This window comes from Syngnathoides biaculeatus, chromosome 15, assembly GCF_019802595.1.
Source record: "Syngnathoides biaculeatus isolate LvHL_M chromosome 15, ASM1980259v1, whole genome shotgun sequence".
NCBI classification, from domain to species: Eukaryota; Metazoa; Chordata; class Actinopteri; order Syngnathiformes; family Syngnathidae; genus Syngnathoides; species Syngnathoides biaculeatus.
The window spans coordinates 21,645,066-21,672,240 of record NC_084654.1 but is presented as its reverse complement, the minus strand read 5'-3'; the positions used below and the strand labels follow the sequence as shown (position 1 = coordinate 21,672,240).

Here is a 27,175-nt window from a genome sequence, read left to right as displayed (position 1 = left end):
CTCTAAAATCCCCGCGGATAATGCGCCGCGGCCGCCATCGTTGTTCATTTAAAGCGCCGGAAAATCAAAACTAACATCAGATTATTGGCGAAAGCGATGCGGCTTTCGGCACCGGTTCATTTAAAACACTAGACAAATCAAAAGCTAACATCAGATTATTGGAGAAAGGTGTGTGGCCATCATTTGAATCTTAAAAAAAAAAACCAAAACTATTTGGATAAATGGAGGCTCTTAATACACTTATGAACTAAACATATAAAACAATAATAAAAATGTACAGTACCGAAATGGGAAAATCTCAAATCCCACAAAAAATCATTCCTAACAGAGAAAAATGCATTACTATGTATAGTACACAATATAAGCAAACCAAATTTATTTGTATAGCGCATTTCATACACAACGTAACTCAATGTGCTTTACATGATTAAAGGCATTTGAAGACAAAGAGATAAAACTTTTAAAATGGCATAAAAACAATAAAAATGACAAACCGGATACAGTGCAAGTAATATGATCAAAAAGTGGATATATTCTAAAAAGCTAAGAAGCTAAATTCTGCTTCACCATGTTTGTAGTACACTACATAAAGATGGACGATATGGTCCACCAAAGTCCTCTAAAAATTCCTATCCAGTTGTGCCTTGAGATAAGAGTTTTTCTTTCGTGACCACCCGCATAACTCAAAACTCTGGTCTCTCAGATCATCTCTTCCCATTGAAATGAATGGAAACACCATTAATTCGTTTCAGCTTTCAACTAAAAACAACCAACCAATGTTGTTGTAATGTGTATTTGAACGAGGAAAACGCAGCAGTCGAAAATATTAATAGAATAAAAAGCAAATCGACACTTTTTGTCTCTTTCGCTCTCTGTCTCTCTCTCGCTCACTTATTGGATAGTAATTATAGAGTAAGGAATGAATAAATACATAAGAATGCAGTCGCTGAATCCTTCATTCATGCCCTACTCCCTAATCACTGTATCGGGATTTTTCTACAGTGAACGATGTAGTTGACTAAAGAGTGACGCGCAGCAGACGTCGGCGACTGTCAGGATGTTTGTTAAACAACCGTGCATTTGCCTTCTAAGGAGTGACGCTTCCTTCTAAATGCGACTCGTGTAAATATTGATAACCACGGAACAGTTCGACTTGAGCTCCGGCAGCGTCTTTGCTTGTTCGTCCGCATGTGGGGCGCGCCGTTGTCCGGTTGACTGCTTCCCTCCCGCCGTGATGGAGAGGACGTGTTGAACGAGGTGGCAGATGAACTCACGGTGTCGCGGCCGTTTGTCCGAAAAAGTTATGGAATGATAGATTATGATCCCATTTCCTTATTTTACAACTTTGTTCCTTTTTCACACATCAAAAAAAATGAAACTGAAGGAAAAGTCAATTTTTAACCTGTAATGCTTTTATTATTATTATTTTTTTTTTTTTTGCATCATGTGGTGTATCTTGTACATTACACAGCAAACCTTATAAACACTGTACATGTTTATACACGTATGTAATTCTAGCTTTTATTTATCTTCGTCAGTACCCCACCCAGCCTTATAAGGGCGCAAGTGGCGTCCATCTTGGCTCAAATCAAACGCAGTTTCCTGTATTTCCATGCAGGTCTTGTATTGGCTCTCATTGGCTGGGTGTGTCTAATGAAGTGGCCAATGGAATGACGCCATCCACAAGCTTTTCTCCTTTGTATTTACTTTTGCTGCACTGTTTGGCTCGGCTGTTGGGAATTTCAAGGACGCAACCTTTTATTTGGCATTTAATATATATATTTTTTTAAATGATGATGACGATGGCATCTGGTGTCGCAGGCGGAGACGGCGGCCAACAGGATCTGCAAGGTGCTCGCTGTCAATCAAGAGAATGAGCAGCTGATGACGGACTATGAGAAGCTGGCCAGTGATGTGAGCACCCCCCCCCCCCACCCCCGTTTCCCGTCGGATGTTGCCCACACTTTTTTTTTTTGTTCCCTTCCGCCTTTCCCTTTTATTATCCTGCCCGCACCTCCCAACTCACCTTGGGGTCTTTGTGCTCCACATAGGCGATGAGTAGAGACTATTTCGGAGGTTTAGCTCAGGGGTGCTCTATTCGTCGTTCGCGATCGACGCATTGAACACGAGGCAGTTTTGGCCTGTTACGTGACCACGTCAAAAAAAAAAAAAAAAGAGATGTCAGCCTATCATTCACCTCCTCGATTGATTCGCGTGTAATCAATACACCGATTGCATTGGTATATTAAATGACATTCGGTTTGACCAATCCTGGCCTCTTCTGATTCAAAGGTCGTGGGTTTGTATCAGGGCTTAGGCCTTATGTACGGAGTTTACGTGGGTTTTCTCCAGGGTATGCCGGTTTTCTCCCACATTCCAAAAATACATGTTAGGTTAACCGAAGACTCAACATTGTCCGCAGGTGTTTGCGTGATTGTCGATGTAGTCCAGGGGTGTCAAACTCATTTTTGTCACGGGCCATACTGTTGTTACGGTCTCCCTCAGAGAGGTGTTATAACTTGATCACCTCCTCAGATTTATATATGAAATTTTGGTACAGATTTTTAGCAAGAATCATGGAAATTAACACACGATTTAATAGTGAAGCATTTTACGTGTATTCAGTAGCCACAAGAGTAATTTGTCTTTATCCTGTAACAAAAAACGTTTCTTTCCCTTTAAATCAATCAGAATTCGGTTGGGGATTTTGTTTTGGAATACAGAAATTATCCATCCATTTTCTTAGCCGCATATCCTCACAAGGGTCGCGGGGAGTGCTGGGGCATATCCAAGCTGTCAACTGGCAGGTGGCGGGGCACACCCTGAACTGGTCGCCAGCCAATCGCAGGGAACATAGAGACAGTCACACTCACAATCACACCTAGAAAAATTTAGTGTCCAATTAATGTCGCATGTTTTTGGGATGTGGGAGGAAACCGGAGTACCCGGAGGAAACCCACGCAGGCACGGGGATAACATGCAAACTCTTAACAGGCGGGGCGGGGATCGATCCCTGGACCTCAGAACTGTGAGGCCAACGCTGTACAAGATGACCCACTGAGAAACCTACAGAAACTAAAAAAAAAAAAAAAAAAAGGAACATCAGCAATACTTACACGTTTACATTTTATTATCTCAACCATAGCTACCTTTTTTTTATTACAGGATAGTTTGATTGAATTCCAAATTGTACAACCTCAGAGGATTAGATTTAAGTGGTTCCACCAGAGATTAAATGGACATAATGAGGGTGTTTTTATTTTGTTTTGTTTTCTAACTGTAAAAAAAGCTCCTTTTAAATCCCGCGTATAACTTTGTTCTTATTTTTCCCTTTATTTCACACAAATCACATCCACTCGCCCCACTTCCTTCCTTTCCACGACTATCCTTCATTTTACTTGCATGCGTCTGAACCCTTCTTTGTCCACACACACACTTTCGCCTCAGCTCCTGGAGTGGATCCGTCGCACCATCCCGTGGCTGGAGAACCGCGTCCCCGAGAACACCATGCAGGCCATGCAGCAAAAGCTGGAAGACTTCCGCGACTACCGCCGGCTGCACAAGCCGCCCAAAGTGCAGGAGAAGTGCCAGCTGGAGATCAACTTCAACACGCTCCAGACCAAGCTGAGGCTCAGCAACCGGCCCGCCTTCATGCCCTCCGAGGGCCAGATGGTGTCGGTGGGTTCGGGTTTCCGGCCGGACACCTTCGTTCACCCATCCAAGAATGATAGTATTGATTCTCGAAATGTTCTTTATCGAAAAATACCGCACTCCAAGTGGCAGCATAATGAGCAATATAAGAACATTAACGTCGCTAAAATAAAGGAAATTTTAAGTGTGAAAAGAATACCAAAATAATTGTTTGGAAAACAAAAAGTTCTTAAAGACTAAATAAAAATGCAATTAAAAATTCACTCATTTATTACCATTTATTTAATTATGTCCCCAAAATCCCCATCATTTACTGCCATGGACATAAAAGGTTAGGTTTTCAGCAGTATGGTTATAAATATTTGTGTAAAGCAAATTATTTATTAGGTTTGGAAAAAAAAAAAAACATTTAAGTCATTGTAACATGCAGTGTAGTAACAACACTGGGGTCTGTTCATGAACTTAATTTGTTTACAGACTGTTTTCAAACTTCCCAAATATTTTACAAACGTTTATTTTAGTCATTGCCACTTTTTACATTTTTCAATGGTATCCACAGCTACCCAGAAGCACTTGCAAACTTGTTAACTTAATTTGTTCTTGTCTTTTTATTTGTACACTGTCATTTAAAAAAAAAAGACATTGTATGATTCTTTGACATGCATTATAAGACTCATTGAGGAAGTCTGCCCCGACAGGATATCAACAACGCGTGGGGCAACCTGGAGGGCGCCGAAAAGGGCTACGAGGAGTGGCTCCTCAACGAGATCCGCCGCCTGGAGAGACTGGACCACCTGGCCGAGAAGTTCCGGCAGAAAGCGTCCATCCACGAAAGCTGGACGGAAGGTGACGAAACGGTGGAAGGAAACCGAGGAAGAAAAATAGCTTGAGGGATTTGTGCGCTCACAGAACGTTTTTAAGCCACCAAGAGGTTCCCGGAACTTTAGTTGGCAAATTTTACCATTCATATTTATATTTATTCCATTTATTTCAATTTGCTTTTAATAGTCGTAAATTCATTGCTCGGCTGTACCCTGCCTGCATGTAATAAATCTTAAATGAATTATCCATCGATCCATTTTCTTAGCCGCTTATCCTCACTAGGGGCGCGGGAGTGCTGGAGCCGAGCTCAGCTGTCAACGGGCAAGAGGCGGGCTACGCCCTGAACTGGTCGCCAGCCAATCGCTGGGCACCTTGAGAGAAACAGCCTCACTCTTAATCACACCTAGGGCCAATTTAAAGTGTCCCATTCATGTTGCATGTTTTTTGGGATGTGGGAGGAAACCGGAGTGCCCGGCAAAAAACCCACGGGGAAAACACGCAAACTCCACACAGGTAGGCCCGGGATTGAACCCGCGACCTCAGAACTGTGAGGCCAGCGCTTTATTCCCGTGCCACCTTAATCTTATTGGTGTATTTTAATTTTATTTAGTTGGTTTTGAAAATATCTTCATTACTGGAGTAAATTTGGGCGCCTGTGTGGAGCACTCCCTGCGACACTTGTGAGGATAGGCGGCTAAGAAAATGGATGGCTCTAGTAAATTGTCTCATTTAAATAAATACATTTTCATGCATAGTGGAGGGGGGAAGGTTCTGGTCATGATGTGCCCCCCAGTTTGAAAACCACTGGACTGGTACAAGCAAACTATATTTTCATAATTCTGAGGCTAGTTTAAATACATAATCGGCAAGATAAAAACCGTCCTTTCCCGCATCACCAGCGGGAGCCTCCGTGAGACTGTGACTGGTCTTTTCTGTCGGCCTCGCTCCGCAGGCAAGGAGGAGATGCTGCAGCGTAAAGACTTCGAGACGGCGTCGCTGTCGGACATCAAGGCGCTGCTGAAAAAGCACGAGGCCTTCGAGAGCGACCTGGCCGCCCATCAGGACCGCGTGGAGCAGATTGCCGCCATCGCGCAAGAGTTAAAGTAAGACAAAATGAATAATTGCGAACAACCGGCGCCAGGTTATAGTTCTGGGTGGGAGGGAGTTGTGCGTTAAATATATCCCCAAAGATTGGAGTTATTTATTGAAATATTTAATTCAAATTAAAAAAAAATAAATAAATACAGGATTCCATCAGAAGCTTGAGATGGAGAATTTTTGCACTCAAAATCTCCAAGGAAGTAGTAATAACTTCTATTCAAAACGGACAGATGAGGAACCAAATTTGGGTTTGTGGAAGATAATTGTACAGTATGTATAAAATATTAACTTTAGTTGCCTTTGCGTAATTTAGCAAAACACCATGGCTAGCCAGCCATCTTACGTTAGCTTAAACTGCAGTGCACGATGCATTTCAGCGTCAAAATAGCATATTTTTGCAATTAATCTTAGCAACAGAAAAGTTCACTATTCATGTCCTTCGATGATCATTTCACATACCGTATTTTCCGGGCTATAAGGCGCACCTAAGAGCCTTTAATTTTCTCAAAAGCTGACAGTGCGCCTTATAATCAGGTGCGCCTTATATATGGAAAAAAGTTTTAAACTAGGCCAGTCATCGAAGGTGCGCCTTATAATGCAGTGCGGGAAATACGGTGCACGTTTCCACCACATCTATTTTTGAATTGCTTGAACTGTCGAAATGTAAATTTATAACTTTTTTTTGACTGACACTTTGCACATTCAAACGACGGCGAAAGCTAATATTTCAAGTCTGCCTTGGTGAAATCATATAGAAGGGTTTGTCTGCTTCAAAGAATTGCCACCCAGGATGAAGTATGTTTAATATCATGTCGAAAGATGCCCGTTTTTTGTCGTCGTGTTCCAGCGAGCTGGATTACTACGACTCGCCGAGTGTAAACGCACGTTGCCAGAGAATTTGCGACCAGTGGGATGGCCTCGGGTCTCTGACCAAGCAACGAAGTGAAGCTCTGCAGGTGAGTCGATTTATTTTTAGCTCCCAAACGTCCAATGTACAGTACTTTGCTCCTTGTATGATATTTGTATATCTACGAATGAGGATGTGGGAAACAATAGACATTGGAGGTCTGCCATTTTGATTTGAAGTGACTCATTTTGACTTGCGCTATATTTTTTTAAAAATTCAGCCCCCTAATGCAATTTCACTGATCAACATGAAATTTGACAATCTTAATTATCACGAGTAGACCAACAAAAAAAGGAAACGCACAGAAAGTCTGCTGTTTTGGTTTGAAATTTGAGGCATATTTGGTCCATTTCCTTTAGTCCTTCGAAAGTGGACTCCACTCAAAGATCCGATTGTTTTAGTCTTTGGCTGTGCATGAAATTGAAATGTCATTACTAGCTAATAAACACTAATCTCAAAACAAAATCTCCTGTATTGAAAAAAAAAAAAACAACTGTGCTAATTGTCAACAGAAAACGGAGAAGCTTCTGGAAACCATTGATCAGTTGTACCTGGAGTTCGCAAAGAGGGCGGCTCCTTTCAACAACTGGATGGAGGGCGCCATGGAGGACCTGCAGGACTCCTTCATAGTCCACACCATAGAGGAAATCCAGGTAAGAATGCAATATACAAAAAAAAGTCCTTCTTCTGGGCTTTTTATTGTGCAGTATGTGCGTTTTTTTTTCTGCAGGGCCTCAGCACAGCCCACGAGCAGTTCAAAGCCACGCTGCCCGAAGCCGACAAAGAGCGGCAGGCCATCCTGGGCATTCACAATGAAATCGCAAAGATCGTGCAGACCTACCACGTCAACATGGCCGGCATCAACCCCTACACCACCATCAACCCTCAGGAGATCAACGCCAAATGGGAGAAGGTGACGGCGAGATGACCTCTGTGTGACTGTGAAATATTTTCTCACAGATGACGACGTAGCTGCCGGCTAGCAGAGACAGTTAGCGGCGATAGTGAAGGATTTTGTCTCACAGCCAGTCACCTTGTGACAAGTGCTAGTCGCTGTCTTTAGAAGTGATGTTGAAAGGTTTTCAAATGAAAATTTTACGATTGTTTTTCTCCCCCCCCCCCCCCGCTTCTGTTTTCAATCAAAAATCGGTACTCAAACGCCGCTGAAAAAAGCCGGAAATAACACGTGCTTTGTTGTGAATTATTTGATTATATAAAGTATCTAAACTATACATGTATTTCTACTATGCAGTTTATTATCAGGAAAAGCTAAAAAAAAATGCTTTAAAAAGCCAATTTTTTTTTTTACGCTTGGAACGCATTATTTCTTTTTCCATTAATTGTAATGGGAAACATCGATTTGGTTTTCGAACAATTCACTTTTCAAAGCGTTTTCTGTAACGTAAAAACTGGTCATTGCAGGTCCGACAGCTGGTTCCTCAGCGCGACCAGGCCCTGATCGAGGAGCACGCCCGGCAGCAGAACAACGAGCGTCTGCGTCGGCAGTTCGCCAGCCAGGCCAACGTCATCGGGCCTTGGATCCAGACCAAGATGGAGGTCGGTCCGATGCTGAGCCCGCCATCAAATGAATATGACGAAATCATTTTTTTTTTGCGCCTTCGCGTGCGGCGCGCAGGAGATCGGCTACATCTCGATGGAGCTCCACGGTACGCTCGAGGACCAGTTGGCACACCTGCGGCAGTACGAGAAGAGCATCGTCAACTACATGCCGAAGATTGAGCAGTTGGAGGGAGACCACCAGCTCATCCAGGCCGCGCTCATCTTCGACAACAAGCACACCAACTACACTATGGAGGTAGCCGGCCTGCGACCATAGCGGAGGAGACGTCAGGAAAGCGAAACCCGAGTGAAAATTTGAGTCGAAATTGTGCGTCCGTGTCCGCTCATTCAGCACATCCGTGTGGGCTGGGAGCAGCTTCTGACCACCATCGCGCGCACCATCAACGAGATCGAAAACCAGATCCTGACGCGAGACGCCAAAGGCATCAGCCAGGAGCAGCTCAACGAGTTCAGGGCCTCCTTCAACCACTTTGACAGGGTCAGTAGCAACTCCAGTTCCGGATCTTCTTGGCGAACGCGAGCAGCGACGCTAAAATCCTTTGCCTCACCGCTAACCACATGCTAGCGAGTCATCCGGTTTCAAGTGCTAGCAGCTAACATTAGGAGGGATTGTTTTAATTGTACAAGAAAGATGATTGTGTTTATATTTTGTATAAATTGTGAAATAATACGATGGGATCCGCACATGGTCTGAGAGCCCGCCTCCCACACTGCACATTAACACTTGAGAATGCCTTGGCCAAGCAGTGTGTTTCTCTGTGTGTGTTGATATCTGCACATGTCTGTTAGCGTGTGTATGTTTGCGTGTCTGCATGTAGAGTACATGAATGAATGCGTGCGAGCGCGTGCATGCGAGTTTGTGTGTGTGTGTGTGTGTGTGTGTTGACCCTGCAGATGCTAACCGCCATGCAATATGTCTTCTCTGTTCTGTGTCACCTGCATGTCTCCCCCCCCCCCACACACACATCCCCCCCACCCTCTTACCCACTATGCATGGCATCACCCACACCCCCCGCACTCGATCACCTTGTGCGCCGTTGTCCGAATGCCACCACCTCCCCCATGCCGTCCTGCGACCGCCACACGGCTGTTATGTGTCACTGCATGCCCCCCCCCACCCCGATGCCCACCCACTGCACACGTCAGGACCACTCTGGCACGCTGGGGGCCGAGGAGTTCAAGGCCTGCCTGATCAGCCTGGGCTTCGATATCGCCAACGACGCACAGGTACCGCTTTAACTCCGCTCTCTTTTGTTTTTGTTTTTTCTTTTCCTTTCCTCCCTGCTTTTCCTCCCTTCGTCTCCTTCCGACGGTTTCCCTTTTGCTTTCGTCTCCTTTTTTCTCTCTTTTTTTTCCCCACCTTCCCGTCCGTCGCTCGTCCCTTTTGTAGAAGAGAACGGGAGTGATGGACATCGACGACTTCAAGTCCTGCCTAATCTCCGTTGGGTACAACCTGGTAAAATGTCTCTCTTCTTACTTGCTTTGTATGAGATCGGTCGAGCAGGTAACGTGTGTGTGAATCCTTCCAATATCGTATGTACGGCGGTGCCTCGAGATACAAGTGCAACTCATCACAGGACCACGACTGTAACTCAAAATACTTGAATTTCGGTCTTCTTTTATCATTGAAATGAATGCAAATGCCATTCAGGTCAGCACGGTGGCTCAGCTGCTAAAAGCGTTGGCCTCACAGTTCTGAGGACCCGGGTTCCATCCCGGCCCTTGGAGTTTGCGTGTTCTCCCCGTGCCTGCGTGGGTTTCCTCAGCGCACTCCGGTTTCCTCCCACGTCCCCAAAAACATGCAAAATTCATTGGACACTCTAAATTGTGATTGTCAGTGCGACTGTTGTCTGTCTCTATGTGCCCTGCGATTGGCTGGCGACCAGTCCAGGGTGTAACCCCGCCTCCTGCCCGTTGACAGCTGGGATAGGCTCCAGCGCTCCGCGTGACCCTCGTGAGGATAAGCGGCACAGAAAATGGATGAATGGATGTCTTTTTGCCCGCTTCAGTTGCCAGACGACAACGCTAATTAACACTGGTGTATTCTGATTTTTGTTTATTTGGAAATTTAGCAATCATGCGTTATAATCTATGCATTACGCATATTTCCATGATTGCAATTAACAGTTGTCACCTTTTTGGCCTCGGTGGAGGTTACCCTTTTTCCACCAAAGACTTTCTTCCGCCTCGTAATTGGATAAAATGAAATGGCCTCACGATCAGAACAAACAACAATTCTCATTCTGTAGTTATTTTTGACGCGCGTTATTATTGATGGGGATGGCTTGCTCGCGGCATCTAATTGGCTACAAGGGTTGAAAAGCCGTTGAGAATAAACAGCAGCGGTTTCGGTTTCTTCCCACGTCCTAAAAATATGCAACATTAATTGGACACTCGAAATTGCCCCTAGGTGTGATTGTGAGTGCGGCTGTTTGTCTCCATGTGCCCTGCGATTGGCTGGCGACCAGTTCAGGGTGTACCCCGCCTCCTGCCCGTTGACAGCTGGGATAGGCTCCAGCACTCCCCGCGACCCTCGTGAGGATAAGCGGCAAAGAAAATGGATGGATGGAAATGCCATTAATCTGTTCCAGCCTCCTCCTAGAAAACAAATCATGTTTGTTTGTTTGGTGCTTTTTGGGGGTGTCTCGACCAGATGAATGACATTACCAGTTAATTTCATACTTATTTAATACAGATTTGTGACATATTTATGTATTTTACAAAATGCGGTCCAACTCAAAATAAGTAGCTTGCAAGCTGCCATCAAAAACCGCCCAACTAAATTAGTAGTTTTCCATATCTTATATCGATATATTTTTCTATATTGGCTAAACCCAGAAAATAAGATAGCCATTTAAATTAATAATGAGCTGTCTGGCTAGCAAACTAGCTAAGTAGTTCATATTTGATCAACTAATTCGCTGTCTCACTATTTTAAGAGCGCTACCTTAACCAGCGATTCAGGAGGCATAACAAATGATTCAATTATTATAAATGTGTGTGTGTGCGTGCGCATGGCAGGGTGAGAGCGAGTTTGCCCGCATCATGAGCATCGTGGACCCCAACCGGATGGGCGTGGTCACCTTCCAGGCCTTCATCGACTTCATGTCGCGCGAGACGGCCGACACCGACACGGCCGACCAGGTCATGGCCTCCTTCAAGGTCCTGGCTGGGGACAAGGTACATCTGTTAGCAATGGAAAAAAAAAAAAAAATAAAAAAAAAAGTTTTGATTTATTCTGAACGATCAAAGCGAATATAGTTTCATACCTGGGGATTGCCGTGGTATGTTGTTGTGTGTTTTGGTACATTCTTGTCACATAGCATTTTATCTTTTTTTATTTGCATTAAGACACTTTTTTTTTTTTTTTAATTTTATTTTTTGTAAATATCATTTTTTTCAAAATATTACATAATTGCCCTTAGGTGTGATTGCGAGTGCGACTGTTTGCCGTCTCCATGTGTCCTGCGATTGGCTGGCAAGCCGTTCAGGGTGTACCCCGCCGCCTGCCCGATGACAGCTGGCTTGGCGCCGGCACCATTGCGGCCCTTGTGAGGATAAGCGGCTCGCAAAATGAATGAATGAATGAATAAATAATGAGATTAAAACAAAATACCACATTAGGATTAGATTTTAAATATTCACCATGCATACAATTTGTATTTAGGAAATAACATTTACCGACTTTAAAAATTTATATAAATATTAATATTAAACATTCATCAGCTTCAGAAATTTAGACAAATCTTAATATAATTATTAATTATATTTTTAAAGTATTATTAATATAATTTAGTGTAAATATCACTTTCTATCTATATGTGTATATAATTTAAAATGCTTTTAATATGCATTAAAAAAGTCACTTTTTCAAACTTCATTAAAAATATCGAATAGAATAAAATACACGTTTGTGTATGTGTATATGATATTGAATATATTTCCCTGTTTTCCATGTGCCCTGAACAGAACTACATTTTGGCGGACGAGCTGCGGCGGGAGCTGCCCCCAGACCAGGCGGAGTACTGCATAGCCCGCATGGCCCCGTACACGGGCCCCGACGGCGTGCCCGGAGCTCTGGACTACATGTCCTTTTCCACTGCCCTGTACGGCGAGAGTGACCTTTGAACTCCCCCTCTCCGCCGCCCGCTTTTTTTTTTTTTTTTTTTTTTCTACGTCTCTGGCCTTATTTTGTTCGTCCTCCTCACAAGCTGTCTGCCGGTTGCTTTCCCCCCCCCCCCCCCCCACACACACACACCAAGCCGTTTACACAGAGAGAAACAACTTAAGTTTTTATTTTTTGTCGTTGTCCTCATTATTCATAAATGAATAAAGTTAACATATTTTATGATACTGAACAAAAAAAATGTATTTTTCTTCACCTGGTTGAGAGTGAGATGGAAATTGTAATAAAGAAAAATTGCTTTTATGTCCGCTGTTTCGTCTCTGATTTTAACCCACATTTTGATCCATAAAAATATTATTCCAGTGGAAAAAAAAAAAAAAACAATTGTTCCAGCTTTTATGTCCACTAGATGGTTTCAATCAATTTAACATTGTAGCCTGTTTTAGGAAATATTAAAAATACTTAAATGATGGCCCATTGCAGGCATTTGCTGGCGAAATAAAGATTTTGTTCAAATATAGCCTTTGGTCACCAGCTAATATTTTAATGGCCAAATATGTTTTTTAGGGGGACAAACACTTTCCTGTGCAAATTTTACAAATCCAAAACTTTAGTGACACTATTTCGAGTAAAATGTAACTTTTTGTGTGATATTTGCGTCTCAATGTTTCAGTTTTGGAACTAAATACAGTTTGAAAACAATATTCGTTATATTTTGTTTGAATTTTTATCACCTTAATCAAAGCCAAGATGTTACTTCAACTCAACGGGACAAGACGGGATATTCTGAATTTAATGGTACAGTGCTTCAAAACCTCCAAACATTGACCTGATAAGATGTCAATTTCACCATCTATCAGATAAAATATAGGTGAATATATAATTTTTATTTTAGTGATCATGTGTGGTTTGACACTTTTTTTTTATTTCTAGTTTTGGACTTTTTAGTGCCATTTAGAACCACACCAGAAGCGCATTCTCAGTATTTTGGGTAATTTAATGGGTCAGACAGAAGCTCAAAACTGTTACCTGCGCACTTGGACGTTTACTGGATTAAATTTCGATTATATAAACCCATAATAATACTCAACTATTTATGAGTTGTATATAAATGGGTCACGCCGGAACGATTGTTAGCACTCCGGACGTTTTAGTAAGTCGCACAAAATGCGGAAGTGTACCCTTCCGAGTTTGGACTTCACCAACATGGACGATTAGCCACTGAAAACTACAAGAAATGAGTCATGTTTAGTTTAAAATCGCTGCAAAAGAACAAGACAGTTAAATATGGAGTGCCCATGCTCGTAAGTATACCTATTTATATTTATTTGCATCTTTTTTTGGGTCAGTGTTGCGGTTTTAACACATGACCTAGCTTGTTAGCAATTTGTATTTTTGTTGTATTTTGAAAAGTGTCAAAACCACTCGTGTTTTTGTGTATTATTAGCTTAAAATTATGATTCTGGAAAGAAAGGCACGACGTTCTTACCGCGTAATGATAACCTGTTGTCCTTCAGTCGTTTTTTATGCCGTATCAGTAGTATGTTATTGTTTGAAATGAGAATAATGGTTAACTGTGGTATTTAACTTTTTTTGTGTACTTTCAGCTGCTGGTGGTCGGCGGTTCCTTCGGCCTCCGAGAATTCACGCAGATCCGCTACGACGCCCAGAAAATTAGGAGAAAGGTGTGTCAAGTGTTTAACTGTTCCAAAACACTTTGTGGGGAAAAAAAAAATGCAAAAATACTGTCTAAATAGGTCAATTACGACTGAAGAGTACAGGCAGTTATTCTTTCGCCCACGCTGAACTTTGAGAATTACTACTGTAAGCCGTACACATAATTTGGGACACATTTTGACTTTACAGCTTCCATCTTTCCAGTTTTGATCAATTCAAATGATTAAAATGATTGTTTACATTAAGATACAGTAGTGTAGTAGGTCTTAGTGTTTAACTAAAGCAAAACAGGTGGGTTTATTACTACAAAATATATCTAGTTTTATTTTCAGCCACTATAACATTACATACAGTTTGAGCCTTTACACCGAGCTTAAGCCAAGAAAACTACTTAATGTTTCATTTAAAAATAACTACAAAACATTTATAAAATGAATTTTTCAAAACAGTTTGTAGCGTGTGATTCTTTAACGTACCGCAAGAATGAGCCCGCCTGCGAAACACACTTTGAGGGTCTAAGAAACAAGACGTCTTTGTGTACTTTCATACTTAATGGGGTTTATTTTGTGTGGTCTCAGTTGGATCCGTCACTGGAGGCCAGAGTGACCCAGCAGAGGCAGTCGGAGATTTTGGAGCAAGAGTACGAGGTGAGAAAATAGGAATTGAGGGGAATCGGAACACCTTCTGAGTGGGGAAAATAAAGATTAGGGGAAGTATGTCTTGCGGGAGGTTGTAGAAAGTGTTTCACCCACTGACCTAATAATAATAATAATAAAAAAAAATAAGACTGGATAGCGCATATACATCGACCGCTGTCGATTGGTTGATCTCAGTCGGCCGCCATCTTGGTACTCCCAAAACGTGTGGAGAACACGGTTTACGGGATGGATTGTGGCGGGGGTTTTCTCAAAGTTTGGCACGTAGAATTAAAACTAGTCGTGTGAGTTTGACATTTTTTCACTTCTGGTAACATGAAGGATTTTTAAGTCGACTTGGTAAGTGTAAATGAAAGACGTAGAACATGCTCAACGCATTGTTCATTCGTTGCCTCTGCGACGTTTGTTTCCTCTCATTTGAAAATCAAATTAATTTTACAGAGTTCTGTATTATGAAATTCATTAACAATTTCACATAAAATGTGTTTTCTTGCTTATCCGTTGATCAAGTTTGGGAACATTTTTCGCGAAAAACTGTCGGCCTATAAATGTGAACGGTGAACAACAACAACCGTAAACAAAACTTTGTGAAAAGTGAATTAAGCTCATCAGAAAATTAAAAAAAAAAAAAAAAATTACCAACAAACTTTAACAGTGTCAAAGTAAATCTTTCTAATTTACCTGTGGAATGTTTTCTCACAGTCACCAAACTGGCGATCAACGCAATTAATTGCTGTCGCTGCACAGGTCAGCATGCTTGTTTTGGGAGTATCAAGATGGCGGATGGTAATTTTAGTTATGAAGGCCATTTTTTTTTTTTAGATTAGTAGTTTCACCATTATGAGAAAAGCTCACACAGTTCGAGTGTATGCCATCAGCCAATCAGCATCGCTCATGACGTTTGAGTTGAAACACTATAATCAGATTCATTTTTTAATCTGAGGTGAAAAGCAAAAAAAAAAAAAAAAAATCTTAGCATCAAAGTGTGCTCGACGCGTCATTTACTTTTTGGGGGGGTCAGAAACTGAGGCTTTTATTCGTCTTAATTGGGCGTCGCGTCCGATTTCCGCTTAAAACGGTCCCGTTCGAAACTACAAGAAGTAGTTTAGCGTTTCCGAAAGGAGGCTTGCCGGCTCGCACTGAAACATTTGCTCCTCTTCCGCCGCCGTCCGCCATCTTGTTTCATCGGAGCAGAAGATGAAGAACGCCAACTTGGACGAGTGGAGGAACATTCGCGGCCCGCGGCCCTGGGAGGACTCCCGGGAGTACCAGGACCAAGAGCGCAGTAAGAGGACTGCAGAGAGCTAGGATACGCTCCTGATATCTAGTACGCAGCGGTGCCTTGACATAAGAGTTTAACTACATAGTAGTAACTACAACTACTTTTTTTTTTACCGTAATATTCATCAGACTTGGTGAGGGATTATTAAGAATGTATGCCAGACTGTATTATTATATGATCTGTCTACATGACTAGCAATGTTTTTTTTGTTGTTGTTGTTGTTTCAAGTTTTAAAATCTGAAAAATAACCCTCGACAGCACTGGTGTCAAACTCAACGCCCGGGGGCCAGATCTGGGCCGCCACATGATTTGATGTGGCCCGCGAAGCCAAATCAAGTGTCAATTTCCATGATTCTTGTAAAAATCTGTACCAAATTTTCAAATTGTCACATATTATAAGTGATAAAGTTGAGATATTATCAGCATTTTTGTGTTACCAAACCTGAATAGTTGGAAATTTTTATTTTATTATTATGATAGTATTATCCTTGATTTCTGATTCCAAAACGAGTTCATAAATTGTATAATTTGTGTAATACGATGCGATGATGAAATATTTTTGTTCCAGAGTCATAACGACCCTCTGATGGAAACCGGAACAACAATATGCCCTCCGATAAAAATGAGTTTGACACCCCTGCTCCACGGTACTACTGCACTGAAATAAAATTTCATAATGCGTGTACTCGCGGCAAGTTATCTCAAGGCAAAAATAATTTTTGGAGCGGCTAACTGGTTAAAACTTGGAAAAAAAAACCTCCCACACACACAAGGCAGGCCATTCTTAAATCAAGGTACCGCTGGATGTAAAAATGTATATTAAAATAGAAATGCATTTTTATTATTTATTGAGCGTACCAGCCAGCAGGTGGCGGCATTGCGCTACTCACGGTCCTCCATTACTGTACAGTTACTTGGAGTCCAAATTTAATAAATGTGTTCTTTAAACCTTTTGGGCTCGAGCCTGGCAAATTTGTGTTCACCTTGAAAGTCGTGAAAACTACATTTATTAAAAAAAAAAGAAAAGAGAGCGAGAAATGCAGGCCTTGACTCTTCATTTTTAAATTTTAAATGATATTTATTCAAATATTCATCAGGCGCAACGACGACAGAGGCTGACTAATTGAATATTTACTGCAGATGCGTCTGACAAGCAAGCCGCTGTGTTGCTTTTCGCGGCTGCCAAGGTCGTGTTTTCTTCCTCGTGTTGCAACACGGCAAAACATATTTTCATAACTGATGCCGTGCCAAATAAGGTCTTGTCAGGAATTAGTAGACTTCTTTAAAAAATAATAATAATAATAATTGTCCCTAAAGGTGGTGGAAAGACAGTTTTGTGGTCTTTTGCGAGGATATTTGCACAAGCATCAGAAAACAAAGGAAAATAGTTTCTAATAGGAAGAAAAGTATTTTTTAATGTGAAGGAAATGAATCATAACGTACATCTGAACATGGTTTTGTTTTTATGGGTAAGAATAAAGTTAAAGGTTGGTGCTGACTTGGGTGGAAAACATGAAATTTAGTAGTTTATTGGATGTAATTTGCAAAATTTGGGGTGCATCTTTTATTTTTGATAAAAGAAAAATATTTTAAATCCGCATTTTGACATTTTTGTGCATATAAAGAGATGTTTTCAGTTTTTTGTGTGAAGTGAAATTAGCGAAATTTGAACATGTCACAAAAAAAAACTCAAAATTAAAAACTTGTGAGAGTTCAAAGTGCTTTTTTTATTTACATATATGGGAAAAAATGCAAATTTTCCATGTGTCATGACAAAAAAAATCACGTGCTTATAAAGACATTTTTACTCATTTAAAAAAATATTCTGGACATCAAAAACTAAAGAAAAGTCATTTGTTGTGTTTGGGGTGGGGAAAAAAAAGTGCAAAAGTGAAAATTTTGTTTATGAAGAAAAAGTTATTAAAATGTGAAGTCATTTTGAATACATTTTTATTTCTATATTTTAAGATTATGAGATTAAAATGTTTTTTAAAAAATGTCCATATTATACATGAAAAAATGTCAATTTTTTTTGGGTTGATAGAAATCTCAACATTTGAACATCTATTGGTAAACAAAAAAAAAAAATGTACAGGTGTTTTTTTTTTTTTTTTTTTTCCAAATTTTTGTCAACTTTGCGTACCCTAACTAGAAATGAGTACTTTTAACCCGGAAGTAGAAAAGCAGACATCCTGAACTTTGCTCAATTCACAAATCTGCTTTGGCATTTGAACTCTCGTTGTTGTTCTTGGAGGGTGGAGGAGGAAGGAGGACACCGATTCACCCCCCCCGGTCCGCTTCCCCCTCCGCCGGCGTCTAAAAATAGGCTGACGGTTGGCAGCTGAGGGGGAGTCCACGCGGAACAAACGCCCCCCGCGGCCCTTTTGCTTCACTCCGCACACGACGGGCTGGACGGGAACGTGGCCGTCGCGCCCCCGACCCCCACGCCGGGGGGGGGGGGGGGGGGGGGGGAAGCATCATGATGATGACTCGGATGATAGTTTCGAGGCCGCGGCCCAAAAATGACACAAGTCAGGCGTACATTGCAAGCGGAAAAATTTGAGTTGGAAGAAAAACAGATGAAAACCTTTAAAAAAAAAAAAAAAAAAGTCAGATCAACAAATGGAAAAAAATTGTATTTTTATAGGTCTAATTTCAGTTTCACTTTTTTACGGAAGCCACACACACACCTCCAAAAAAAAAGGATGTAATTTGCAAAATTTGGGTGCATCTTTTTTGGGGGGGATAAAATAAAAATATTTTAAATCCACATTTTGACATTTTTGTACATAGAAAGGGGCTATAATATGAAACCATTCACATTATAATGTGAAATGTGACTTTTTTTTTTTTACTAAAAATTGTATTTTTTTTACGTCTAATTTCACTTTTTACGGAAGTGTATTGCTGCCACCCCCCCTCCAAAAAAAAAAAAAAGGATGTGATTTGCAAAATTGGGGTGTGTCTTTTTTTTTTGATAAAATAAAAATATTTTAAATCCACATTTTGACATTTTTGTACATATAAAGGGGGCTATAATATGAAACAATTCAACAATTTTACTAAAGTATTTTTTTTAGGTCTAATTTCAGTTTCACTTTTTTATGGAAGCGTATTGCTGCCACACACACACCTAAAAAAAAAGGATGTAATTTGCAAAATTTGAGTGCATCTTTTTTGGGGGGGGGATAAAATAAAAGTATTTTAAATCCACATTTTGACATTTTTGTACATATAAAGGGGGCTATTATATTAAACAATTCACATTATAATGTGAAACCTTTCACATAATGTGAAATGTGACTTTTTTTTTTTACTAAAAATTTTTTTTTTTTACGTCTAATTTCAGTTTCACTTTTTACGGAAGTGTATTGCTGCCACCCCCCCCCCAAAAAAAGGATGTGATTTGCAAAATTGGTGGCGTGCGTCTTTTTTTTGATAAAATAAAAACATTTTAAATCCAGATTTTGACATTTTTGTACATCTAAAGAGGCTATAATATGAAACGATTCACGTTATAATGTGAAACGGGACTTTTTTTTGGGGGGGGTGGCACCAATACGCTTCCGTACTTTTTCATGTGCTTCAGATAAAAGGAAAAATTGCAACAAAAAAAATAAAAATTCTTACATGAGGGAAAAACATGAAGAAGTTGAGCTGTTGTTCATCTCGAAAACAAAAAAAAAAAAAAGTTTGAACATGAATCGAAAAAAAGGACGTCACACTGCACATGGCTCGCCTCGCCGCTATTCATTATTGATCCGGCTTAATGAAGCGCAACGAGCTTGAATCCCGCGTATTAATTAAACAGCAGTGTTAATGAAATATGAGAACGGTATTCATTTTACATGCCCCCCCCCCCCCCACTCACGGTAACAATCCCTGACACTTTTTAAGGCGTGAAAGCAAAACTGGGGGACGAGAAACCTCCCGACTTTCCTCCTGTCGCGTCGCTATTTTCAATCAATCGCTTTCTTTCCCCCCTTTTGATCGGGCAGCTTTTTGAAATCGATCGATTTCTTTGCTCGCGCTCGAAACAAACGGCGGCTTCTCCAAATCAATCGGTTGCTTTGCCTTTTTGATCAGGTAGCGTTGAAATGTTCTTCTTTGCCACTTTTGATGAGCATTCGTTTCTTTTGCTATTTTGTTTTTTTATCGTTTTCAAAATCAATAGATTTCTTGACCCTTTTGGCACAAGTCGCATTCAAAAGTGAAATCGGTTGACGTTCAAAATCGATCGGGAAGGCTTTAAAGTTGTGATATAATGGAGTCAAAAATCAATGTTTCCACTATTAGCATTTAATTATTATTATTATTATTTTTTTTTTTTTTTAGAATGTTTAAAATCAGTAAGCCTGTTTGCTCTTTCGATCTGTTGCCACTCAAAATCAGTAGCCTGCCTGCTCGATTCTTCTTTTCCTTTCGGTTTGTCCCTTGAGGGGTCGCCGCAGCGTGTCGTGTTTTTCCATCTAAGGCCATCTGGTGCATCTTCCTTTCTAATCGTCCCCCACTGTCCTCGTGTCCTCCCTCAGAGCATCCATCAACCTTTCCTTCGGTCTTCCTCTCCCACTCTCTTCCTTGACAGCTCCATCCTCGTCCCCCTTCTACCAACATACTCCCTCTCTCGCCTCTGGACTTGTCCAAACCATCCAAGTCTGGTCTCTTGAACCTTGTCTCCAAATCCTATCCAACCTGTTCACTCCGAGCGAGAACCTCAGAATCTTCATTTCTGCCACCTCCAGTTCTGCTTCCTGTTGTCCCGTCTCTAATCCGTGCATCCTAATCCGGCCTCACCACTGTTTATAATCTTTGGCCTTCATCCTAGCGGAGACTCTTCGGTCACATAGAGCACCAGACACCTCCCGCCGACTGTTCTACCCCGCTCGGACCCGTTTCTTCACTTCCTTACCGCACTCGCCATTGCTTCGGATCGTTGGCCCCAAGTATTTGAAGTCGTCCACCCTCGCTATCTCTTCTCCCTGGAGCATCACTCTTCCTCACTGCAGATCACGATATCATCTGCGAACATCATAGTCCAAAGGGATTCCAGTCTAACCTCATCTGTCAGCCTATCTGTTACTACCGCAAACAGGAAGGGGCTCAGCGCGGATCCCTGATGCAGTCCCACCTCCAACTTAAATTCTTCCGACACACCTACGGCACATCTCACCGCTGTTCTGCTGCCCTCGTACATGTCCTGTACTATTCTAACATATTTCTCCGCCACACCGGACTTGCGCACGCAGTACCACAGTTCCTCTCTTGGTACTCTGTCGTAGGCTTTCTCTAGGTCTACAAAGACACAATGTAGCTACTTCTGTTTTCCACGAGAATCCTCAAGGCAAATAATGCATCTGTGGTACTCTTTCTCGGCATGAAACCGTACTGTTGCTCGCAGATACTTAGTTCTGTCTTGAGTCTAGCCTCCACTACTCTTTCCCGTAACTTCATTCTGCGTCTCATCATCTTTATTCCTCTGCAGTTTCCACAGTTCTGAACATCGCCAAATGGGGACTAGCACACTTTTTTCCTCCATTCTTCTGGCATCTTCTCTCGCGCTAGTATTCTATTGAATATGTTGGTCAAAAACTCCACAGCCGCCTCTCCAGATTGCTTCCGTACCTCCACCGGTATGCCATCAGGACCAACTGTCTTCCCATTTTCTCGGCACTCTGGCATAGACTTTCTCCAGGTCTGCCTGCGCGATTGAACATTTTGGTTCTGAACTGGAGATTTTATTTATTTATTTATTTTAAATGAATCATTGACGAAATCAAAACTGCGCTTGCCCAATGTTTGCGTTAGCCGCGTGCCGTTACCGCTTCGCGACGGCAGTGAGTCACTCGGCGCCTCCTCTTCCTCCTCTTCATCTTTCGACAGCAACATCTCCAGCTTTTTTTTTGGGGGGGGGGGGGGACGGACAATATATTAGATCCCCACCCCCCACCCCCCCGCTGGGAAATCTGCGGTCACATACTTATGTAAATTGAACAATACATTTCTTTGGGTGTTTTTTTTTTTTTTGTTTTCAGCTATCTCTCCCTTAGTGCAGGTGTACGTAACGGTTCGACTCCGGCCCTCGCTCCGGCGTCCGCCGCAGGTTTCGTTCCTCTCAGCTGACGAGGACGATGACGTCGTCGGCCGTCCGCGCGGGAAGGTAACGGACGCGGCGATTGGATGCCACCACGCAAAATAATTATGATGTTTTGCCGCCCTCCCCTCCCTCCCTCCCTCCCTCCCTCCTCCCCCTTTCCTTCTCCCTCAGATGAAAGCGATGAGGGTGAGGAGGCGGTCACGGATCTATGCAGGACGGCATCGCTGAGGAGGAGGAGGAGGAGGAAGAGGAGGGACATCGTGCGCCCGCCTTCCGCGCCGGAGAGCGCTGATTCACGGCTCGGCGGCGGAGCGAGAGCCGCTGCGAGCATCCATCACCGGCGAGGACCTTAAAAATACTCCCCCTCTCGCTCCCTCGCTCCTGCTTTCCATTCCCTCTTTCCTCACCCCCCCCCCCACCACCACCACCACCCTCCTCTTCCTCCCTCGTTCACTGACAGCTCCGCTCAGTCCCGCCAGACGCAAGGACGGTTCTTGTGGGCAGGAGGACGCCGCCGCCGCCGCCACCTTCACCGAGGCGAGCACCTGCCGCGGATCTGATCCGAGACGCTGTTCACTTGGGGCGGGTGGGGGTGGGGGGTGGGGGTAGGGGTGATCAGAGCCGGCTTGAGAGAGGGAGGGGGGGGGGGCTGGTGTCCGTGTGAATAAATATACATATATATATATTTTTTTTTTGTAGAGGAGGAGGCGGCGCAGCTTCTACACGAGCTATCCAGGTAAGTGACAGCCCATAATAATCATCACATTGCACATTGATGGAACGGCGCGTGAAGGGATGGATCAATGAACCCCCCCCCCCCCCCCCCGAACCCCCCACCCCTCATGTGCGCACCTCAGCCTCTAATGGGCGCGCCATTGATGGCCTCAAATTAACGCGTCGGCGTGCACGGCGTTGCATACGTCTGCTTTAAATTGACACAAGGGGGAGTGGTGGTGGTGGGGGGGGGGCGTTATTGGGGATCCCCTTGACCCCTCTCTCGCCCTCTCTCGCCCCCTGCACCACTTCAGGTATAGCGGATGATGATTAATCAGCAACAGCTGAAGCTCTGCTGAGTGTGCAGCTCAAATGACGCCCCCCCCTTCCACCTCACCCCCCCCTTTTTTTTTTAACATAGAAGACCCCCCCCCCCGCCCCCCCCTGCACACACAGACACGTCCAAAAATAGAATAAAGCTGTCACGTCATACGCACTATGAATACAGATTGGCATATACAGTAGTAGCTCAGTCCGGTTCGGAAAATCATCGAATCCAGTCCCGGCGGTTTTAAGTCTCGCGTCCTCCTCATTTTCCACGCGGGCAAAATATAGTCCAGGCCGAGAACACCCGCGTAATCATTTTCGATATCAAATCATAAATGACGGAAGGTTTCAAATTTTCCCGTCCAGGACTGACAAGTGCCCGTTTGTGAGGGGGAAAAACCTCTAACCCTGTTCTGGCTCCCTCTTCGCCGCCGTTTCCTGTGTGCCCCGATAAAAATGTACATATTTACAGATCAAACTGTTTCTTCATTTCCACGGTTACCACCAAATATACCGCAGGTGTCAAACTCGAGGCAAGGGGGCCAAATCCGGCCCGCCGCGTGATTTTATGTGGCCCGCGGAAGCAAATCACATGTATCAACGTTCATGATTTTTGCTCGAATCTGTACCAAAATGTCAAATTGTCATATCATAAATGATAACGTTGAGATGTTGCAAGCGTCTTTGTGTTACCAAGCAGCAACAGTTGAAAAACCCAATTACTCTCGATATCCGATTCCAAAACGAGTTCATAAATTTCACCTGTAAAATTGATGAGGCGTTTAAAATTTTTTATGGTTTCACAGTCATAACCGTAAGTGAAATGTGGCCCGCGACAAAAATGAGTTTGACACCCCTTAAATATACCATTAACAGAATCATCTTTGCTAGCCAAGTATGTTTTAAAATGTCTCCAGTATTTGGAGCCCCTCACTACAACAACAACAACAACAAACATCCACTAAGAATTGAAAAAAAAAAACCACATTTAGGATGGTGGTCCTAAACATGCAGCCCGCGGGCCATCAGCGGCCCACGAGATGATATTTTGTGGGCCCCACCTTAATATGAAGGTACAATTTTAGTGCGGCCCTTGAGTTTTATATGGACGGCACTTTTACTGTGTTGTGTGCGGAGCAGACCAATCACGGTGCGGGGTAGATGGCTATCGGGTTTGTGACATTGACCGGGCTTGATGCTTGTTACAGCAGCGGCGGCACGGTGGTCAGCTGGTAAAGTGCTGGCCTCGCGGTTCTGAGGACCCGGTTCGATCACGGCCCCGCCTGTGTAAAGTTTGCACGTTCTCCCTCGTGCCTGCGTGAGTTTTCTCCGGGCGCTCCGGTTCCCTCCCGCATCCCAAAAGCCACACAACATTAATTGGACACTCTAAATTGCCCCAAGGTGTGATCGTGAGTGCGACTGTTGTCTGTCTCCATGTTCCCTGCGATTGGCTGGCAACCAGTTTAGGGTGTACCCCGTCTCCTGCCCGTTGACAGCTGGGATAGGCTCCAGCATTCCCTGCCACCTTTGTGAGGATAAGCGGTGAAGGAAATGGATGGATGGGTCAAAATGGACCTGAGCGGGAGACATACTATACTTTTTTTTTTACATTTATCATGGTTAAATACGGTGTCTTAGTAACCCAAGGTTCAGGAATTATTGACAGACTTCTTATTTCGGTGCCAAGGAACTACGTTGAAGTGAGGTTAAGGAGATTCATGTGGTGTTTTTTCCGCCATCTTGCGGCAATCTACCAGCAATTACAGTACGAACCAGATCTCCGCCGCTCGCGGCAGAGCTAAGTCTTCGGCGTCTTCCGTGCTAATTGTTAGCCCGTAGCCAGGCGCGCAGGCTTTATGCTAAAAAGTCATTCATATTTCATGTCATTCTTGTTTAATTAAGCCTCGGTGGCAGGAGATCCCATTTCCCGCTCTCGGGTTGTTTTCATACTCGGCTTCTTCAAAGCCGTCGTCCTCCTTTATTAACGCTTTCATGTTATTCAAGAGTCGCGCAGGCGTAAAATGAGCGAGCAGGTGTTTGCTCCACAGCCTTTTTTTTTTTTTTTTTTTTTTTGGGGCGTGCTAACGCGTTAGCGACGCCGTTCCTTCCTCAGCAGTGTAAATAGATGACGCGGGTGTACCTAATTCTTTGATGTACAGCGAAACGCGGTCTCGGCGAATCCCCCGTAAGCCTCGCTCGAAATGAGCCACGCGATTGGCTCGCTGCGCATTTCCCACCGACAGCAACGCAATATCCAGGAGCGCATGAATAAATCATGTCGCTTAATAACTCGCATATATGCACAAGCGCCCCCCCCCTCCTGCATATAAACACAAAGCGAAAAGTCGGCACCGATCGCTCGTCGTCAATGTTTAACGCCAATTAATGCGAGTAATTACTCACTGGTGCGATCGAGCCGAATATTGTCGTGTAACGTTTGGCTCACGGGGCAGGAATTAAGCGGCGCATTAATTATGTTTTTTTTTTTTTTTTTTTTTTAAACGCGATTTCGGCTGCAAAGCCAAAAGAAAATGAAGAGAAATCGATAATATGTGCAAAAAGACTGAGTTCAAATGCTAAAGTTGGAAAAATATAAATATGAGCTATCTTCAAAGTTACAAATATACGGTACTTATTATGAAACCATAAAAATCTTTAACGGCCTTATCATATACATGGCAAATTTATGAACGCGTTTTGGAATCAGAAATCGAGAGTTATGAGTTTTTCAACTATTGTTGTTTTGGTAAATCAAAAGTGCTTGTAATATCTCGTCGTTATCATTTGTGATATGGCAATATGAAATTTTGGTACAGATTTGAACAAAAAAAAATCATGAAAGTTGAGACATATGATTTGCCACCGCGGGCCACATAAAGTCATGCGGCGGGCCGGATCTGGCCCCCGTGCCTTGAGTTTGACACCGGTGCTCTACAAGGTAGGAAAACATAATTCAACGTGCCGTTCAGTGAGTTTGACTTCAAAATCAAAATAAAAGGAAAAAGGAGCAAGCTCAAAGTATATTACAATGTAATAGTACTCTGAGACTGCAAAAAGTAACTGAGTACACCGAGCAGAAGAAAAATGTCATATTTACTCAACGCAGCAGGACAATACGTAAATGTTTTGGTAATTGAATTTATAAGATTAGAAAAAGACATTAAACATCCCATTTTTTTAAGTTTAAATGCAAAGCAAAAGCAAAACAAATCATTTCAATGCAAATATTTGCTTCAAAGAGCAGGAAAAAGTAACAAAATTCATGCAAATTCAAATGCAAACCAGCTCCCCCCAAGAAAATAAACAAACAAACAAAAACAAAAATAGAAAAGCATAAAATCTATACTGGAATTCTTATGTAATATTTGCTTGACGGAGCATGAAGAAGACTAATTAAAGATTGCATAAACGTGGCATTAATCGAGCAAAGCAAGTTCTGAACTTGTTTGGTTTTTCGAGGTGGACAATTTTATTCATAGAAAACAATAAAAAAAAAAAATCACTTTTTTTTTTTATGCTCGGAATGGGCATCAGAAATTTCCCGCGTCAGTGTCAAAACTATTTTTCTGCATTTTTGCGTAATCCAGCTGGCTCGTTTAGCTCCAAATGGTGAGAAGACGTAACCTTCATGCGCTTGGCAAAAAAAAAAAAATAATAATATTTTTGCACCTGTGTAAACATTTCAAAGGCTAATTGTTAGTTCACTACTTTTTCTTCTTTCGGCTTGTCCCGTTAGGAGTCGCCGCAGCGTGTCATCTTTTTCCATCCAAGCCTATCATCTCGTGCATCTTCCTCTCTAACTAACGAACTTCAATGAAAGTCTAGCCTCCAGCTTGGCGCTTTTCATAATACGGTGATGCCTCGGTACTTGACCACAATCCGTTCCAGAAAGAAGTGATTTGTTCGAAAACCAAATCGGTGATTCCCATTACAATTAATGGAAAAATATCTAATGTGTTCCAAGCCAAAAAAATTTGGCTTTTTAAATCTTTTTTTTTTTTTAGCTTTTCCTGATGATAAACTGCATAGTAGAAATACATGTATAGTTAAAATATTTTACATAATAAAATAATTTAAGAAATATATTTATTTTTTGTTTAAAATGCTTGCTTTAGTACCAGAGTAGGCTCGACTGGGAGTGCATTGCAGGATCTGTAGCGACTCGACCCCCAGACAAAAGTGCAGAATAACTTTAAACAAGCAACTTGTTTTCTTTGGGGGTTAGTAAGGTAGTCCT

General features: G+C 42.5%; 3 protein-coding genes across 6 annotated transcripts in view; all 3 read left to right on the top strand.

Annotated features, from left to right (window-relative positions):
- actn1 (actinin, alpha 1) overlaps nt 1–12,491 on the top strand; it is a 43,497-nt gene extending 31,006 nt beyond the window's left edge. Inside the window, exons 9-22 of one of the 3 annotated variants that reach the window (XM_061843141.1) lie at nt 1,822–1,914; nt 3,448–3,678; nt 4,350–4,497; nt 5,426–5,576; nt 6,422–6,530; nt 6,994–7,134; nt 7,212–7,394; nt 7,904–8,038; nt 8,118–8,297; nt 8,394–8,540; nt 9,209–9,289; nt 9,453–9,518; nt 11,084–11,242; nt 12,032–12,491. In XM_061843141.1, coding sequence (XP_061699125.1) covers nt 1,822–1,914; nt 3,448–3,678; nt 4,350–4,497; nt 5,426–5,576; nt 6,422–6,530; nt 6,994–7,134; nt 7,212–7,394; nt 7,904–8,038; nt 8,118–8,297; nt 8,394–8,540; nt 9,209–9,289; nt 9,453–9,518; nt 11,084–11,242; nt 12,032–12,190 — 1,983 coding nt within the window. In that variant the 3' untranslated portion in view covers nt 12,191–12,491. The remainder of the gene's footprint in view (nt 1–1,821; nt 1,915–3,447; nt 3,679–4,349; nt 4,498–5,425; nt 5,577–6,421; nt 6,531–6,993; nt 7,135–7,211; nt 7,395–7,903; nt 8,039–8,117; nt 8,298–8,393; nt 8,541–9,208; nt 9,290–9,452; nt 9,519–11,083; nt 11,243–12,031) is intronic. The other 2 variants (XM_061843140.1, XM_061843139.1) reach the window with 2 other exon arrangements.
- Nucleotides 12,492–13,315: 824 nt separating this feature from the next.
- LOC133513545 (cytochrome c oxidase assembly protein COX16 homolog, mitochondrial) lies at nt 13,316–17,712 on the top strand. The gene is made up of 4 exons (XM_061844422.1): nt 13,316–13,492; nt 13,796–13,873; nt 14,444–14,512; nt 15,716–17,712. The coding sequence occupies exons 1-4, from the start codon at nt 13,433–13,435 to the stop codon at nt 15,827–15,829; spliced, it is 321 nt and encodes a 106-aa protein (XP_061700406.1). The 5' UTR covers nt 13,316–13,432; the 3' UTR covers nt 15,830–17,712.
- Nucleotides 17,713–22,603: 4,891 nt separating this feature from the next.
- Nucleotides 22,604–27,175, top strand: part of slc8a3 (solute carrier family 8 member 3) — a 53,570-nt gene continuing 48,998 nt past the window's right edge. For both annotated transcript variants that reach the window (XM_061844414.1, XM_061844416.1), the window contains exon 1: nt 22,604–22,633. The gene's annotated coding sequence lies outside the window, so the exon portion shown is untranslated. The remainder of the gene's footprint in view (nt 22,634–27,175) is intronic.